We start from the raw sequence: 19,455 nt of genomic DNA, 5'->3' as shown, positions 1-19,455 counted from the left end.
CTCTCTCTCTCTCTCTCACACACACACACACATACCAAAAAACATTTTCCCAACAGTCTTTACTTTCACAGCATGTTAACAACACGAACTTGCCCGCATCTGCATTTAAACAAGACAACAGAGAACAAAAGAGCAGACTAGGGAATAGAACAGAAGAGAAAGTGTGTGTAAAGAGAGCGTGAGTATGTGAGTATGTTTGTGTGTGCGTGCATGTTTGTTTTTTTATGTGTAATTGTAATATAGTAAAGATTTCTGTAAAGAGATGTTAATTTCACATTTCTGTGAAGGAGTCTCCAGTGTCAGTGCTTTGTAACACTCAGAGGTCAAGTGTTAACAGGAACTTATTTGTTTTGTAACATGTTCCCCAACCTTAACTGTGACGCTAAACATATAAATGTAAAAATTGTTAACACTGGTAAATTGCTGTGGTATAAGAGGAATTGGAAAAGAATCAACTCCAGAGTGCGCGTCACACCACCCCGTCAAGTGTTTTCCTATAACAGCACGCCACCTCATGTTTTATTCCTTACATTGTGCAGGGGTTCTTAACTACAGTCCTGGGAACCCCCTGCGCTTCACAGTTTGAGGTTTTCTCTTCCCTCAACACACCTGGCCCACCTAATTAAAGGGCTTAATAATAAGCTGGATCATGTGTGTAGGGAAAACATCAAACTGTGCAGGGTCGGGGGTCTCCAGGACTGGAAACAAGAACAGCCAGCCCAGAGTCACACATACTACATTATGTCACACTAATGCACACATTTCCATGGAGACAGTGCGGTTCAAGTGAATTTTAGACAGCTGTCACCTGTTGGAATAGCGCTTGGTATAATGTTTATGTAGGTTTATGTTAATTATCATGTAGCCCTTTGAATACTCTTAAGTACAGTTCATTCATTTTCTTCTACCACACATGTATAATGTATAACGGCAAAACGACATTGCATAGATGGAATTGTTTTAGCTCAGATGTAGCTTAGATACCTGTACCACTGCTCATTCATGCAATTATCCAATTAGCCAATCATGTGGCAACAAAAAAAAATCAAGGTTCAGATTTCCAATCAACTGTCCAGTTTGAGTGAGCCTGTGCCCACTGTAGACTCGGTTCTTGGCTGACAGGAGTGGAACCTGATGTGGTCTTCTTCTGTCGTAGCCTCAAAGTTGTGCGTTCTGAGATGCTTTTCTGCTCATCATGGTTGTAAACAGTTATTTGACCTACTGGAGACGTCCTGTCAGCTAGAAACCAGTCGGGCCATTCTCCTCTGATTCAATTCAATTCAATTCAATTCAATTGTATTTGTATAGCACTTTTAACAATGGACAGCTTTACAGAAATATATAAACACAGGATACAGATTTTAAGTGTGTGAATTTATCCCTATTGAGCAAGTGACGGTGGCGAGGAAAAACTCCCTAAGATGATATGAGGAAGAAACCTTGAGAGGAACCAGACTCAGAAGGGAACCCGTCCTCATCTGTGTTCCTGCCTCCAGAACTGACGCTCACTGGATGTTTTTTGCTTTTCGCATCATTTGTTGTAAACTCTGTGTTAAATCCCGGGAGATCAGCACCTTCTGAAATACTCAAACCAGCCTGTTTGGCAGCAACAACCATGCCACGGCCACTGAGATCAGATTCATTTCCCCCATTTTGATGTTTAACTAAAGACCTGTATCTGCATGATTTTGTGCATTGTGCTGTTGCCCCATGATTGACTGATTGGATACTTGAATGACTGTGTTCCGGTTAAGTGTCCAGTGAGTGTACGCGTTCATATAATATAATAGAGAAGTGCAATCTTTTTGAAGTGCGTACAGGATTCCAACATTTTCATGAACATTATTTGGACAGCGTGCTGAAATGCGGGAATTTGGTGTTACTCTGGTTGTTTTATGATCATGTATTAATGACTGGAGACTCACATTTGCAAACTACTACTTTAACTGGTGGGAGTTTCAGGAAAATGAAAGGCATGAAAATGCGAACATGAATCATGACAGCACATTGAAGAGCTTTAATTGGTACAGGAGTACTGTGAGATGGAGCTTGTGTGTGTTAATAGGCACAGATTTCTGAGTCAGGTACTCATAGCGCTTCATTATTACTATTATTGCTGATGTTCCAGTGCGGGGGCGAACGATTGTTTTTTGACCAATGTTAGCTGACGGCCTGTGGGCTAATGTTAGTTCTTTCTCCCTCTCTTCTTCCTACAACCACTTGCTTCAGGTCACTAGCATCTGCAGGACTTCATGTCTAATCCTTGAACAGCGAGTTCCTCAGACAGCTAAATGAAGAAATCGAATGTAATGTAAAGCATGACCAGAAGGCGGAAGTGACATGATGGAAAGCATAACAGACATGTTTTACTCTGTTTGTGTTTCAGAGGACAGGAAGCTGTTTGTTGGCATGCTGAACAAGCAGCAGACGGAGGAGGATGTGTACCGCCTTTTCGAGCCTTATGGAGTGATTGAAGAGTGCACCGTATTGAGGGGTCCTGATGGAAACAGCAAAGGTGAGAAGAGGTTCCTTTCTTAAATCAGGGAGTAGGAAATGAATTTGTAGCATGCAGTAGTAGTAGTAGTAGTAGTAGTAGTAGTAGTAGTAATAATAATAATAATAATAATAATAATAATAATAATAATAATAATTGACAGTCACCATTTTACTTACACCAGAAAGCCGCTTCATATTGCATCTGTTTTTCAGTCACTACACCGTTCTGCATTTTATTTAGAATTTCTTTCTAATAAAATACATCAGGGTTTTAAAGACACAGAGTTTTATTTCCATCCTCCTTCCTGCTGAGCGTCCCAAGTGTAATCCATAAGAAAAACGTGTAAAGAAACCTTTTCATCGTGTACTCCTAAAATATGGAACACAATGCCCCTTGATAGTCGACAGGTTTCCTCTATGATAAGTTCGAAACAGCTCGAAGCTCATACTTTTTAATTTATTTTATTATCACAGAAAACTTGTTTAGCTGTTTTATAGTTATTTTGTAAGTATTTTGCTAGTATCCACACTTTATTGAACACATCATACTATATTTTTGTGTGTTATACCTATTTATACCATGATGCTGTTGAAATCTCTATTCTGATTGGTCCGAAGGTGTTGAATTATTTTCTATGCCAGCAGTTTGGACAGTACTTCCAGCTACAATACAAGGTTTATATTAAAGCGTTTGTTCTAATAAGTTTGTTATTGTTTCGATGGTAAAAACCTACACGGAGACTTCATACGCAGAGACCATTGGTGCTAGAAGATACGCGAAAACTTTCGTGGACGTTCCACAACATTAAACATAACTGTAAATGCATAAAAGTATGACGTGTTGTTATATATCCTTTAATAAGGATAAATTGTTAGTGTTGGGAAACTGTTGTAGTACAAGAGGGGAAAAAAAAGCTCCAGGATGTACTGTTATAGGAAAACAATCAACACTGAGGTAGTATAGGTAGTTTTTTCTGACATACTGTACTATAAAGCTGTATTGAGTTGTATGTTTAAACACATGAAAGGTGCTAAATAAATAAATATTATTACTCTAAAGCTAAGGTATTAATATCACAACAGAAGTAGCAAATAATTTCACTCAAAATGATCCAATATACAACTACAGTATACATTTCTGTTGAATGTACTTGAAGCCCATCTTCAAGCTTAACTTAAGTTTAGCTTAAATGTAAGAAACCCTTCACTGCAGAACATAAAGTCAGTGGGGTAGAGTTGGACCTGATCCAGCTCCTCCTACCTGGGTGGAGTCAAGCCAAAAGTCCAGGGGGTGGAGACAACTGAGTGTGTTTCAGGCTGGATAAGTGTGTTTAACGTGTTGTACAGCATTGTGTGGGTTAGGGGTTATGGTTTAGGATTAGAGTTAGAATTATAGGAGGAGATCCAGCTCCACCCCCTGGACTTTTAGTTTTGCAGTGAGTATTATCTCGAAAATGCAAGACTGGAAAACTGTCAAAGCACTGCCATTAGTCTTATAGTTCAAATATATTTCTTGGGAGCTTATGATTTAATGCCCTAGACTCAATAAGAAAACACTAACGTTAATCTATTAGCGAAACTTAGCTGAGCTCACCACTATTGCTTGATTAGTATGATTAAATGTTTGAATGTTGTGTTCATTCTCACTGTTGTTGTTTCGCTTTTACTAGGAAGCATTCTGAACTGGCTTGTATGGATAAAAAAGTGCTGTATGCATAACCTGAAAAGAATAACCTAAAAAGAGAGCGTGTCGATGAGAACCGTGCAGTAGTTTACACTTTGATTTCAGATTGCTTGGAGGATTTCAGAGACAAAGTGAAACACTTGATCTGCACAAAGCGAAGCATTTGATTCCTCTGAACACAAAAACCTGCCCTGTAAATAGAAGCGCATGTGGATGGACTCCAGCTGGGCTGTCATTTACACGTTCGGTTTTACTCTGTCAGTCTGTCTACACACACACACATGCACGCACGCTCGCACACACACACACACACACACACACACACACACCCGTATGCCCTAATCTAAAACACATACATGATATACTCTATGCACTCAGATACAGATACAGATACTCTTACTCTCTTTCTCTCAAACGCATGTATTTGCACGAGCATACACACACACACACACACACACACACACACACATACACACAGACACAAGCAAGTCAAGCTGATGTTCCAGCGTGGAGGCGTTTGACGAAAGGCCTTGACACTAAAGTGGCAGAATCCATTCCTGAGTAACCGCATCTCAGTGGGACACCAGTTTCATTCAAATCCCATCTCAGAGGCTCTCACTCTCTCTCTCGCTCTCGCTCTCTCTCTCTCTCTCTCTACCTCTCTCTCTCGCTCTCTCTCTCACACACACACACCCTCACCTGCACACCAGTATTTGTCAGGGCAATAATTAAGAAGTTCCAGTCAACTGGAAATGTTATGAATCAACCTGGAATTGGACGCGTGTCTATATCGTCTCAACGCACTGTGAAGAGGATGGTTTGAGTGGCCAAAAAATCTCCAAGGATCACAGCTGGAGAATTGCACAAGTTATTTGTATCTTGGGGTCGGAAAGTCTCCAAAACTATGAATATTTGAATATTTTGATTGAATATTTATTTACTTTTTGTCCAATATCCGATCCACCATTTTTTGCTGGTGCCATCTGTAATAACAATAATAATAATAATAAGAAGAAGAATACATTGTCATATATTTTTATATGTTAAATCTAAAACATTTAGTGCATTATTATTATTATTATTATTATTATTATTATTATTATTATTATTATTCGCCAATAAGGCTTACATTGTTTTCTTTGTTACCCAACAATCAAACACGACAGTTCAAAAAATGCACAATTAACCTCATAAATTCTTAGATTATTATTCAGTTATACATTTTAAAGTATATTATTAGTCAGTAATTACTATACATTATTACGTAATTGGGTAAAACATTTTTTTATTTTATTTGTCAGCACCAATGGCTACAGGGAATTTGTAATGTTTACTTAAGCCATGAATATAGTGCGATATATATTTTACTGCCACCTGAAGTAGGCATTCTAGGTATTATAAAATACAGTTTGCCGTCATTCACGCAGAGAAGTGGGCAGTGTGTTTTTGCTTCCTTATAACGGATTTTGAAAGCCCTTCAACAGCTTCTCAGTTCTTCAAACGTCATATTTTGCTGAGTTATCATTCAACAGCATGCCATAAATGCCAGGTGTTCACTCACCTGGTTGTTGTTCACACTATTGATGGTCTGTTTGTACATAGTGCATGCTATCTTTAAACTCTGGGCCTCACTTATCAGTATTTTAGTAAAGTTGTAAAAATAAATGTTTTCATACCGAACGCAAACAAAGATTTTCTTCGTACTCGTGTGTGTATTAATTGTATAATTGTGTGTATAATGAATGCGAAACACCAAGTACGCATTTAGTTATGTGCACAAAACTCCTAAAAAGGCAAACAACAACAATTGATGACTAAATGACGAAAGGGTCTAGTAAGCATAGCATGTGCTAAAACTTCCAATAATGCAGCTCAGCCATTAGCCATTGTCGGCTATCACAGGCAGGTAATTCTTTTCTAACTCCTTTTATAGGGTGCCATTTCTTTTCTCCTAATTGAATAGGTAGTTTTATTGGACTTCATTTATGGATTTGCTTGCTTTTTTAGGCGGTAATATGACACGAGCAAGTTTCACAACATTGTCATTAATAAGCGATTTAAACTTGACAGTGTAATCCGTATAGAAAAATTGTAGAATCGCCAGATTTGAAGCCTATCAATCGAAATTGACATTACTGAGTCTCGTTATACATTACCTCGTGAGCTCTCATAGGATATAAATGTTTTTTTCTGAACGAACCGGATTTTCAGGAATAGCATATTTTGCTGTGTAAATGATCCTTTGAACGATTTACAAATAAACGTATTCATATCCAGCTTGATAAATGAGGCCCTTTGTCACCTCAGGAGATTTGACTGAAGTCCTACAGCATTACTATATCAAATATTTATTCAAGGATTATGTGTTATGAAAGCCCAAAGTAGGTATCATTCAAATAAAGTGTTGCTATAATATTTCCCTGTCAACAGCTATAAGACAGCAGACAAGTGGAATGATGTCATGGAATATTTATGAATATTAATAATTTTCTCTGAAATGATGCAAAAAGAAAAACACATCTCATCTTTGCCCCAAATATACTTTGCATATATAAATATATTTATTCTGTATGAAAGAATAGATGCTGATTCTTGGGTGCTAGGTGTGTGTGTGTGTGTGTGTGTGTGTCTAATCTCGAGTCTTTCAGACACAGCCAGCCTACTGCACTGCTCTAGATTATTTCCCTATTCTTAGTCCTGTCCTGTGTGTGTGTGTGTGTGTGTGTGTGTGTGTGTCCTGCAGGATGTGCCTTTGTTAAGTTCTCCACACACACCGAGGCGCAGTCAGCAATCAGTGGCCTCCACGGGAGCCAGACCATGCCGGTGAGTATATCTTATTTACACAAACACACACACACACACACACACACACACACACACACACACACTCACACACACAATAGTAGGTGATTCCATGTTCATAAGGCTGCAAGCTCAAGAGCAGCGGCTCTCGCGTGTTCCTGCTCTTGCATCGATGGCTATCTAAGTGCAAATGAGCTCACTGATCTGCTGCTCCACGCTGAGGCTCTTTCCCCCTCCATCACCCTCTCCTTCCCCTTCTCCTGTCCTCTCATCACTCCCCTCTTTCCCCTTCCTAATCTGCCCCCCTCTACAGCACTCTGGAGAAATACTCCTCTTTATCTCCCCTCTGTGCGCATGACAGATGAATTCTTCATCTGGGTGAGGGGGGGAAGAGGGATATGGATGGAGAAAAAGAAAGAAATCCTATCAGAATAAGAATGAATAAATAAACACTGACTGGGGATTAAAAACAGAGGAAAAAAAGAAAACGTGAACAAGGGATGTGTCAGATATCGATATAGAGACGTATCAAATGTATTCAGTGATCAATTATGCACATGCCTATTTGAAATATTTATGAACAGAATGTAACAGCTATTATAACTGAACGGCGTTTTCATTATTTTCTCAATATGTGGTAACAGGACAAAATTAGTATTTGTGGTAATCGCACCTACATTACAGATGCTGTGGATGGAGATTATTTTTAAAAAAAAAAAAACCTACCACATTCCTATAATAAACTTGCTATTTTTGCTAATAACTTGTTATTTCTTGTGTATATACAGTACTGTGCAAAAGCCTTGGCACCCTATTTAAAAAAAAAAAAAAAAATTGTACAAACTTTACATTTACATTTATTCATTTAGCAAATTTTGTTATAGATTTTTATTTTATGACTTCTACATCGGGTCAGTACAAAAACATTTTAGATTCCTAAACAAAATGAAATGTTACAGAAAAATGTTTGTATGTCAGTAACGAAAGCAACATATTAAATGGTAAGAGACAAAAAACATAATGAAGGTTGTTGGGTTTTGCTGAAAAAATAAGAAACAAGTGCGACTGTCAAAGTCTCCAGAAGAACCGTGACTGGTTCTGCACCATGCTCAATAAAACTTACAGCTCATTTCCTTATAAAACTACACTAATAGTACCTGAGATCACTCTTCTTTTTTTTTTTCTTTAAAGCAAAGGGTCATCAAACTAAATAGTGAAATTGTTTCCTTTATTACAGTTTATTACTGCACTTTATAGTATTTCTTAAAAATGTAGAAACATTTCATTTCTTTATTTCTGAAGACATCTTTGCTCTACAGCATTTCTCTGCATGTGCCTAAGACTTTTCCACAATACTGTATATACAGTACATACGTAATATGTAAAAGTTTATTATTACAAATTTAGTGTTTCCAAATTTTTGGTCTATTAGTCGATACTTTTACATTAAAACACAATCATCTAATTAACAGGTAAATAATGCATCAAACTTCACTTCAGTGAACAACAATACCAAGGCTCGAAATTATTACTTCTTTAGGCTACACTGCTACCAATGAAAATAAATAAATCACTGCAATAAATGTGAAAATGAATACATTTGTTTATCATATTACACTATTTAGGGACTTATCAAATGCCCTCGTATGGGCGAGCTGGGGAGGAGGGAGAATTATGAAATAATTAATTCTAGAACGCAGCATGGAAGCTCATGTCCATCAACAGATCCCTCCTTATAGCGTCTTATAATCTTTATTGAAAGGAGGATGCTGTCTGTATCAGTGTCTGGGAAGTTTTTCCACCATGTTCAGCTCTGGTCTCAGTAGTGTTTGAAAACAAACAGCCTCCCTGAGCTGGAATGTGCCACTTTAACCTAGCTGAGTGGGATTGGATAACGACATGCAACCCAGAGCACTGATTGCATTGTTTCACAGAGCGCTGTCCATGATGGATTTCACTATGCCACATTGTGGGTCTTTTATTTACTTTTTATTTAGCTTTAAAGTGCAACTAAAAAATGACTGAGTGAGCATGTAGGATTGGTCAAAATTCCTTCGGGAGCTGGTGGGAGAGATGGGATTTAAAAAAACAAACACAATCCCATGCACACCTCTACACGTCATAGTAATTGATATGAAAATGATATGATGATGATATCTGTGAAAGCCAAGGGGGGAAAAAGACTTTCCTCAGTGTAGTCTTACATAAGTGTGCAGTTGACTGTAGATTTGGCATCATCTATAGTTTGAAATATTTTCAGACTAACGCTGTACATTTAATCTGCTTTTCATTACAGCCTGCCTCTCTGTTTTTTTTCCACCACCCTGACTAGTCGACTTGTCTATGCAACCCTAAATCAAAGTTTAAAAAGATTACAGATTGAGGTCAAATTTTAATCACATCGAAGGAGGGGAATAATCTGTTTAATAATCTGTTCTAAAGAAAAAGAATTGCCGTGTGAATTGTAACCCAGTTATTTTCCCAGTCGAAATCTTCGCTTTAATGTTTGCATCAGGACCAGCTACAAAAAAGAAGAAGAAGAAAAAAAAAACATTTCTGTAAGAAATCAAATTGAATGTTATTATAATGTCAGATGTGGGGATTAATGGGAATCCAGCTAATAATATATTTTGCTGGGACTGAAGTGAGGCGATTTAGAGGTCAGTCAACATGTTACGCTAACATTATTGCTTGTTACTCTGACAGAACACACAACTTCTTGTTGTTATGGTAACATGATTGGGTTACATGTAATGTTCATGTAAATGGAGATTTTCCTATTGGATCTACAACCAGAATTAATGAATACAGACTGACGAAAATCTATTAGGGTGGTGTGTATTTCTGTGGGGGCGGGGGATTCATTTGCATCCCTCACACACACACACACACACACACACACACACACACACACACACACACACACACACTTGAGACCTACCAGACATATTGGCATTACTGTCGCATACAGCTTATTAATTAAAATGAATTAATGGCATTTTCATACATAAGCAGACTGCAGAAGTGGGACGGGAAATGGAATTTTAGTTTGATGACTTTAATATTGACGCTGTGTCCACTGCAATTACGAATCAGTGCATGAGAGTTAATGTAGGATCAGTTAGGTTTGGGTCTCAAATCTATTGATACGGATTATAATCCAGATCTTTCTGAGCTTTACTGACTTATATTCACACAATATGATTATATAGCTTTTGAAAAAAGAATTTTTTATTTTTATTCTTACTGTGTTAGGATTTTGGGGGTGGAGTTAGTTTGGGGGTGGAGTTTCACCATAATTAACATTGTACACTTGCGTTCTTCAGTGTGTGGCCCCCAGAGAGTGAAATCAAACCAAATTGTACACTTCCTTGTTGTTGAGATAGTACCATCAAGGGAAAATCTTTTGTGCCTTTAGTATGCTGGCTATCTTTCACCTTTCAAATAACTGAAGGCACATAATTGGACCACTTATGTACTCTACTCTAAAAGCTAATTAAAGGTACACTACATGCACCTTCCCAGGTAAAAGAAAAGCAAAAATACATGCTTAAAGGTGCAAAACAGGTCCCCTTGATGGTATCATGCCAGAAAAAGTAAAGTTTGTTACCTTTATTTCCAAGAGCGTAGCACATGTTAATAATAAAACGTATGCATTAACAACTTCACCACTGAGTGCAACCTTTTCAAAAGTAGCCTAGAAGCCATCAGGCTACAATGCAGAAATAGCATGCTCATTTTACATGCAGTAAAAAAATGGATCAGTTTGTTACCAGACGAAGCAAAAGAAGGTGAGCAAGATCAAATGTTTTACACACAAAATGCCTGGTCCCATTCTCAAAATAAGCTATATAAATAAATATACATTTTTATTTATTTGTATTACATAAATTTGACTAAAATTAAAATGTAATTTTAATGTTGGGCTGATATATATATATATATATATATATATATATATATATATATATATATATATATATATATATATATATCAGAGAAAAATGAATGAATTGGATAACTATTGGATCCGATTCTGTAACAAATAAAAATGACTGGAATTGGATTTGGTTATTTATTTATTTTTTATTTATTTGGAACAGTAAATGTATACTAAAAAGACTGCATTTCTTATGGTATTTCTTATGATCGATTTTTTATTATATTTATACTTTATATTATATTTATTATATTCGCCATATTTTTATGCAAAAGCTGTGGTTATGTGCAAGTGATGTTTTTAGCTATGTTTTTAAAATAATTTAAGTTAAAAAACAACATTTTAAATCTTAGTCATTTTTAAAGAAAAAAAATGGGATGAATATTGATATCAGTGGATACTCAGGCTTTCAGTACTGGTATCATTATTGGAAAAGAAAAAACTTCTATCATGCCATCTCTACTAAAATCTTTGTTTTTAGTTAGTTTGTTTGTTTGTTTGCTTACTTTTTAGTTTATTACAACCAAATGAAACAAGAAATATTACCTCCTAAATGAACTGAAGTTAAACAAAACATTGTTGTTGTTGTTGTTGTTGTTGCTAGGATGGAAAACTGAGAAAATGTTTAGGATGGCTGAGAATTTGTTCTGGAAATACTGTATGTCATAATAACAATCAATCTATCTATCAATAAGTAGATCAACCAATCTAACTATCAATCAATCTATCAATAAGTAAATAAGTAAACAAACAAATAAACCCTAATCAGAACTTGAATATGCAGGTGTGCATCAGTCTGCTAATCAATTGAAATAAAACTGAAAATTGTAACTAATGTATATATATATATATATGAAGCTAAATCAAAATCTACTCACCATCTAATATAAACTAATAAAATATATTCAGAACTAATGAAACAAAATAGAATCAAAAATTAAAAAACTGACAACAAGAAATGAAAACATTATTTGCCTGTGCCTAAATGCCTGAGCAGCATGTAAAGTACACTTCGGGACACCGGACTCAGTGTTGTGTATTTTAATGAAGCACTCCGGTGGAAACTGCGAGTGAAACACACACTTTCTCACAGAGAAGCAAAGAACACACACCATCCTTCATGCCTTGTTTCACTGGTATACATGAGGCATGTTTACAAGCATGCAAATGATCAGTGATGTACAATATGAGTAATTGAAATGTTATATGAACAATAACATTAACAAAGCCAAAGGCCTGCTATTAATACTAAAATACACTGTCATTCTGTTTCTTCTGTTTCTTTCTCACGTCTCCCTGCTGTCTCCTCTCTCCTGTGTGATCATTAGTTGAGAGTATTCTGGCCTTTACAGCTGATTGATTTCCAGGAAGTCGTAGCCTCTACACCAAAGGTCATGTGTTGCACTAAATGATTAGAAGCCGTTTAATGAGCAAATGTGTGTGTGTGTGTGTGTGTGTGTGTGTGTGTGTGTGTGTGTGTGTGTGTGTGTGAGTGTGTGTACAGAATGTGTGTAGCGATGCAGAGTCAGACGAAACAGTTTTTGTCATTTATCAAAATGACATCATTTTGGAATCATGTGAAAGTCCAAAGTGATACTTATAGCAGTATTTCAAATGAGCATGTGATCATTATTGCGTAATGAAATTATGAGTTGACGTTTTTAGTTTAAACCTCTTTCTCAACTACTTGCTGATATCGGTGCTGTGGGATTTAGCCCTTGCCTCATCTCTATTTAAAGAGAGCACTGCAGCGGCACTTTAGTCCTTTAAGCTGCCCAGCTCTCTGACCTCCTCATCTGAACACGCTGCTCAAACAGCTCCGCTTCCAAAGCTTCAACTTTCACTCTAATACAGTGTCAGCGCCATCATGCTTGTCATTATGTAGATCACTACATTGTTGAATGTTTGTTGATTCCACTAATTCTACATCAGATTTCTCGTTAATATGATATTGAACGTCACTGGAAAATGGTGGCTGTGAAAAGACGCTAACAGTAAAACCTGACTGGAGTCACTTGTTTGAGGTTGAAGTGATAAAACGCCAGTGTAAGTGTGCCAGCAATGCCCCCCTGTTACGTCAATGCGGCACACGCTGCTAACTTTTTCATGGGAGGAAACGAAATATACAGTGTCAAACAACAAGACTTGCTAAACACATCCCAAATATTTTAACATAAACATTTAATGTGTTTCAAGGTAGAGTTGACCTTTAAGTCAGAACTTAAACTTTTTAGTATTTGATGAAGTAATAGGGATATCCTATTGCTCTCATGCTTGCTCATATGATTTAGAGGGAATTACAAATCAGCCAGCTTCAGCTAACTTCCCTACTAACTTAAAATCCCTAATTATTCTACAATGTTTATCGTTTGTGTAGTAAAGTTTGTGTGGAAATGTTTGCCTAAGCCAAACTGTACAGAAAAATTCCTCCCAGACATATAAATGTTTCAGGAACACTGATTTTCTTCATACGTTCGTATGTTAATCGATCTCCTGTAAATTACCAAGCACACTCACTGGATAGCTGATTTGCCATTATGAGCGCTCACAAAACTCAATAAAAGCCAAAGGTTATGACAAACTGTTGATTAAATTGCAAAAGAGAGCCTACTGAGTGCAGCTTACGCTAAATCTTCCAGTAATCCAGGTAAAACATGACCTTCAACATGCCAGAATAATCAGTATATACATTTGCAGTAACTCTGGGGTTTAATTGAAAGCCTATAACTTGACTTTCACATTAGTGTGTCTTTTTATATGTGAATTTACACAAACTCTCGCATAAGCTCTCATAGGATACAAAGGTTTTCTTCGAGCCAAGTGGATTTTCAGCATTTTCGTATTTCTAATGTAAACGCTCCTACACATGATTTACCAAGCATATCTAGCTTGATGTATGAGGCCCAGTGAACGCCATGCCGATCGTACACGCTTTAACATTTGAATGAAATACACGATGTCACAAAAATGCAAATATATTCTAATATAAGTGTTATTCAGTGATGTCTTCAGTAATAGTTTCACTGTCATTATGAAGAAATGATGATAAACAGCTGTTGGTAATGGTACTGATATAAGAACTGTATACATTTAATGAGTATATACGATAGATGATTTACCGATAACACTTTTTCAGTATTTCTGTCTCTTTCTGTGTCTCAGGGAGCATCCTCCAGTCTGGTAGTGAAGTTCGCCGACACTGATAAGGAGAGGACCATCCGCCGCATGCAACAGATGGTCGGCCAGTTTGGCATCTTCAACCCTGCTGTGGCTCTGCCATTCAGCACATACAGCAGCACCTACAGCACCTACACGCATGCTGTGAGTCCACACCCACACATTCACACATACACGGTTACACCCACCCACCCACTTACACGCCAACGTAAACATACACTGGCGTACGGCTTGAACTAATACTCCGTCCCAAAACACAAAACACAAACACACACGTATATACACATTATATAATAATGCATGGAACATCATTAAATGATACTGTATATATTCTTCTGCACACATTCAGACACATTCAGAGTCTAGGGTCATGAAGCACTCCTACCATCCATACAAACTGTTCTAGCTGCCCATATCAAAGCCCGAAGGCCTTGTCATCGTCTTTTTTTCATCGATGTTGAATAATGCATTAACATCATTTCGATTCCCTGAGCTCGTGCTCAGTGAAGAACTGCGAGTTCACATGTAATTTTAACTCTGGCACTCCCCGTGGAGCCTTCAGTTCCGAGCGCAAATCTGATTTCTGCGGTTACGAAGTGTTTAGGCTTATGATTTGTTTGCTTCATGAATATTTGACTTTGATTGTAAGACCTTGTCATCTTTGCACAAAAAGAGGCGGGTTGGCGCATTTCGAGTTCGGAGGCAAGGCTGCGTTCAATGCTTTATGCCGTTTTAGTGAAAATTCGGAGGAGACGCGAAACACAAAATTAGCACATCAGTCACAAATCCTTACACAACCATTCTAATATATATATAATGAATCCACCAAAATTCAATTCAGGCCATATATGCAAACATTTTGCAAAGTATTCATGAGGTACTTTAATATTAATATCATTCATATCATTATGACTCCGGGCTCACAAGCTCATATTTCTACCTCTGGAATTCTGACTTTGGAATCTTCAGTCCAAGGACCAGTGTCATTTCTATGATCGTGACACCTAGAGATTATTTGCTGTATGAGTTTTGGAGAGGAATTTATTTCAGTGCAGCCAAAAGATGAGACATGGCAACATGGTGATGCATTGCATGGTAGCATTGCTGCCTCACAACCCCTGCTTTAATCCTGGGTTCACATTACGGAGTTTTGCACATTCCCTCTGTGTCCGCACTGGTTTCCTTTGAGTTCTCCGGTTTCCTTCCACCTCCCACAAACATGCCAGTAAATGGATTGACGGACCGGTGTTCTATCTAGTGCTCCATGGAATAAGCTCCGAATCCACTGCGAATAAGGAGACTATACTGAAGAAGAATGAATGAATGAAAATATAAGACATGAGCATGAACCCAGCCAAGATGAATGATATTGTTATAAGCAGCACAAACATTAAACCTAAAAGAAAAAAGAAAAAAAATGAAATCATTCTATAATGCAGTCCATTTATACATTCCCTGCCATTACAGTGCAACCGTTTGAGCGAAAAAAAAAACAAAAAAAGAAAAAAAAAACTAAATATTCATGAACTACTTATCAAACATAGACATGCATGAAAATGCTGAATGTGCGTGAACGTAATTGATCTTCATCAAGTTCCGAGTACATTTCTGGCGGAGGTAATGTATTCAAAAAAGGCGAAATGGTTGAAAATATTCATGAGCTGCTTATCGAACGATAATGGGATTAGATATAGATATACTTTTTTGATATAGCTAAATGTGGCCTCCTTTAACTGCAGAAGCGAAAGACAGTGCTCAGAAGAGTGGATTAAAAGCAACATTAAAATGGGGGTTTAATGCTAAAGACTGATCCGTTATAATCTCATGGACGTGCCAAAGAATCCATACCGTGCTTCAGCTGGATCTGCTCATCTTATATATAGAATTTACCCCGCAGGCACCCAACCTTAATTACAGTATGATTGTGAAAGTGCATGTGAGCATGTGTGCATCTGTGCACATTTTTTATGTTTTTTTTTTTTTTTTTTAATGAATGCAGGTGTTTGAACATAGATGTACGTGTATTGATATCCCTTGGAGCCATATGCACCGATACATTTTGGCTTGAGTTATAATCAATCATATAATAATTTTATCGGTTCCAACATAAATTCCACGTTATCAGAGTAAACTAAACTAGGTCCAACATCATATCTATGTAGCAAGAAGATCTTTATCAATATGTTCTTCTGCAATCTTGAACCAACAGACTTCTTCAAAATATTCCTTTAGTAGATTCAAATCTCACACTGGAACTGATGTTCCAAGGATGCGGTGCTATAGTTGCACCTGTCTTGCAACATGAAGGTACTCGGACTTATTGCTTCTCCACGGTCCACGTGGCTCTGCAGCTACATGAATGGGGTTTAATCTGCTTATCAGCTGTAATAAGATTTGAACCATGGCTGATATTTTGATGGAGAAGATAGCTTGTGTGCTCCAATGGATGATGAAGGCTCGTTTGCTTCACAGCCAAAATAGGCAGGCAATTTTATGCAAAACACCTTAAGTTAAGGGGTAATGGTCTTGCTCAAGGGCCCAACAGTGGCAATCTGGCAATTATGGGGTTTAAATTCACAACCACACAGCACGGTAATGCAGTGGGTAGCATTGTTGCCTCGAAAAAGCTCCAGGTCCCTGGTTTGATCCAGAGCTCAGCTTATCCATTGATCACTATCTGTGTGGAGTTTCGGATGTTCTCGTGAGTTTTCCAGTTTCCTAACACCAACCAGAATCACGTTGGTGTATGGATTACACTAGGTGTACAGTAAATGAGTGTGCATGGTGCCCTGTAATGGACTGGCATCCTATCCAGGCTGTATTCCTATCTTCTCATTTTCTGGGATCTACCGTGACCCTGACCAGGATAGAGTGGTTAATGAAGATGAATGAATGAATCAATCAATCAATGAAAACTTCCTAATGTTCTGGTCAGTAGCATAACTGAGCTACTGGAAAGCAGTCATCAAATAGCAGCACTGTGCAAGTTTCAAGATCTTACAGGTTATATCACCATAGAGCCTCTGTGGCCTCCATCAAAGTTAAGGTCATTACTTGGATTTCAGGCTGTGACCCTTCAGAGCTGGACATGGAGATCAGGTTTTGCATTCCAGGTCATTAGAGATGATCTCCTTGGCCTCGCTGATGGTTATGTTCTCCTCATCTTGTAGTTCCATGGATTTGAGAATCATTTCCAGCATGTAGGATCATTGACACTCAGGGTTGTTTCAGTTCTCATAGGGACCTGTCATTGGGGGTCTTGAGGGGTTTGAGAACATGAATGAACTCCAATTCATTGTCAGTCAAGCTGTCCTTGACATCATTATTTACATTCTTGTTTTGTCATTTAAGTCATTTGTCTGTTGCAAGCAAAGGAAGAGAGAAGTTGTTGAATCAAAGACAAAAGCCTCTCACTACAGTCATTATGCAACTTCCTCTAGCGTTTCTGACAGATACAAATCAATATTTTGTTGGCAAAGTGGCAACCTGAGGGTTTGGGATTTCTGCACTTGATTAAAATGCTCAAACCCTGATACCTTGCTGCTGAAGTGGCAACCTTCTTGTCAGGTAATTCCTGAGATTTATTACGAGACACATGGCAGAATCGTAAATAAACTGTCCAGCATACCTGATGTCATTTTCAATAAAGATGGATGGAGCTTCAGGAATTCAATGAACACCTCTCTGTTGCAAGCGTGCCCCCTTTATTAGAACCACACTTGTGTCTATTTGGCTGGTGCAGCAATGGAAGTACTGGGAGTCCCAACACATTAAAGATTAAAGATGATGGTTGTCTTGTTGCCACTACCATATGCAGCACGTGCTGTGCAGAGATTGCACACAGTTGCATCTTTATTCACCACTCTGTATTTGCACAATCGCAACGCAAAATTAGCACAGCATATCAGAGGGTTGAGCAGCCTTGAGACTGCTGAGAATGGTGGCACCAAACAGTGCAAAAAAAAAAAAAAGAAAACAGAAAAAGAAGCAGAGCGAACTTCCCCACCACTGACAAAAGCAAAAGACACACTGCAGCACTTAATTCACAGCCAGCGGACACACATTTCCCAGGGAAGTCCGTCGCTCAAGGTTGCATCTGGAGTTCCACCACAACCATCAACCGGCAGAGAAATTTTACAAGAAGAAATAAAGAAATAAATCAACTCAAATAGCGTGCCTCCGATTAGTACAGTATTTGTATTCGTTTAGAACAAACTATCTGTTTAATCTGAATAATGTATTCATATTTGGTTACATCCCAAAAACACACGGGTCTATATTTATGCACATGACATACTGATGCTCACCTGGTGTGCTATCAGTGTGTACGCTCCTCTCTGACGTCTAATCATCGACCAACAGACGGAAGGTCCCCAGGTATTCCACAATCCACCTGCTCTCTGACCCTTAACAGTGTAAACATCAAGGACCCCGACCTAGTTTCAGCCTTCCACAGATCCACACCCATCACACACACACTGTCCTTCCACTGATATAATTATTAATGCTAATATAATATTATAATTATTAATGCTAATTAATGTCATGCCTACACCCAAATCTAACCCTAATCTTAACTGCTCATTGATTTTTTTTTTTTTTTAAAGCTGTTTTTATACAAAAAAAAGAAGCTGTTCTTGTTCCTCATGGGGACCAGGTAAATGTTGACACAACGTCTGAACTGTCAGATATTTCTAGCTTTAAGATATAAGATATATAAGATAATATATATTTTATAGTGCATGCTGATTTTATATATATATATATATATATATATATATATATATATATATATATATATATATAGTTATCACTTCAAAAATGACCTTAAATAATAAACAGTAAAATTCTAGGCAGACAGGGAACAAACACTTATTCCTATCCAGATTTTCTTGAATTTACCCTGAGAATATGTTACACATTTAGCATCTGCTGTGTTAAAGTGTATGGGTGGTGGTGCATTTTGAACCAAGAATACTTCACAATATTTACATAGAAATTGTCTGCATTTTCACTGAGAATGTATCACACGTTCAGCACTTTATTGTGTTAAAGTATACAGGCGGTGTTATTCCAAAGTCCTACATTTTGAACTGCGAATATTTAACACATTCAATTGTTCTCCAGGTGGGAGCTCTTTACTTCTGCTGTTTCTGTGTGGGATGTGTTGGATTTGAAGTTCTTGCCAATTACATTAGCATAATAATTAAGAGAATGTTCCAGAAAGAAGGTGACGCTTGTGTTAAATAGGGATTGGCAGGAGTTTGGGTTGTAAAGTCTGCCCAGAGTACAACGTGGTAGTCTTGAGATGAGAATATTTACAGACAAAGCTGTATGCAAATAGTGTAATAGTGTC

General features: G+C 37.6%; 1 protein-coding gene across 1 annotated transcript in view; it reads left to right on the top strand.

Annotated features, from left to right (window-relative positions):
- The first annotated feature begins 1,548 nt into the window (after positions 1-1,548).
- celf5b (cugbp, Elav-like family member 5b) overlaps positions 1,549-19,455 on the top strand; it is a 38,426-nt gene continuing 20,519 nt past the window's right edge. The window contains exons 1-3 of the mRNA XM_053650921.1: positions 1,549-2,515; positions 6,924-7,003; positions 14,085-14,243. Of these exons, the coding sequence (XP_053506896.1) occupies positions 2,341-2,515; positions 6,924-7,003; positions 14,085-14,243 (414 nt within the window). The 5' untranslated portion in view covers positions 1,549-2,340. The remainder of the gene's footprint in view (positions 2,516-6,923; positions 7,004-14,084; positions 14,244-19,455) is intronic.

Source organism: Ictalurus furcatus, chromosome 20 (assembly GCF_023375685.1).
Source record: "Ictalurus furcatus strain D&B chromosome 20, Billie_1.0, whole genome shotgun sequence".
Classification (NCBI taxonomy): Eukaryota; Metazoa; Chordata; class Actinopteri; order Siluriformes; family Ictaluridae; genus Ictalurus; species Ictalurus furcatus.
Note: the sequence above shows the minus strand (reverse complement) of the source record. Positions and strands in the feature narration are given on the sequence as shown.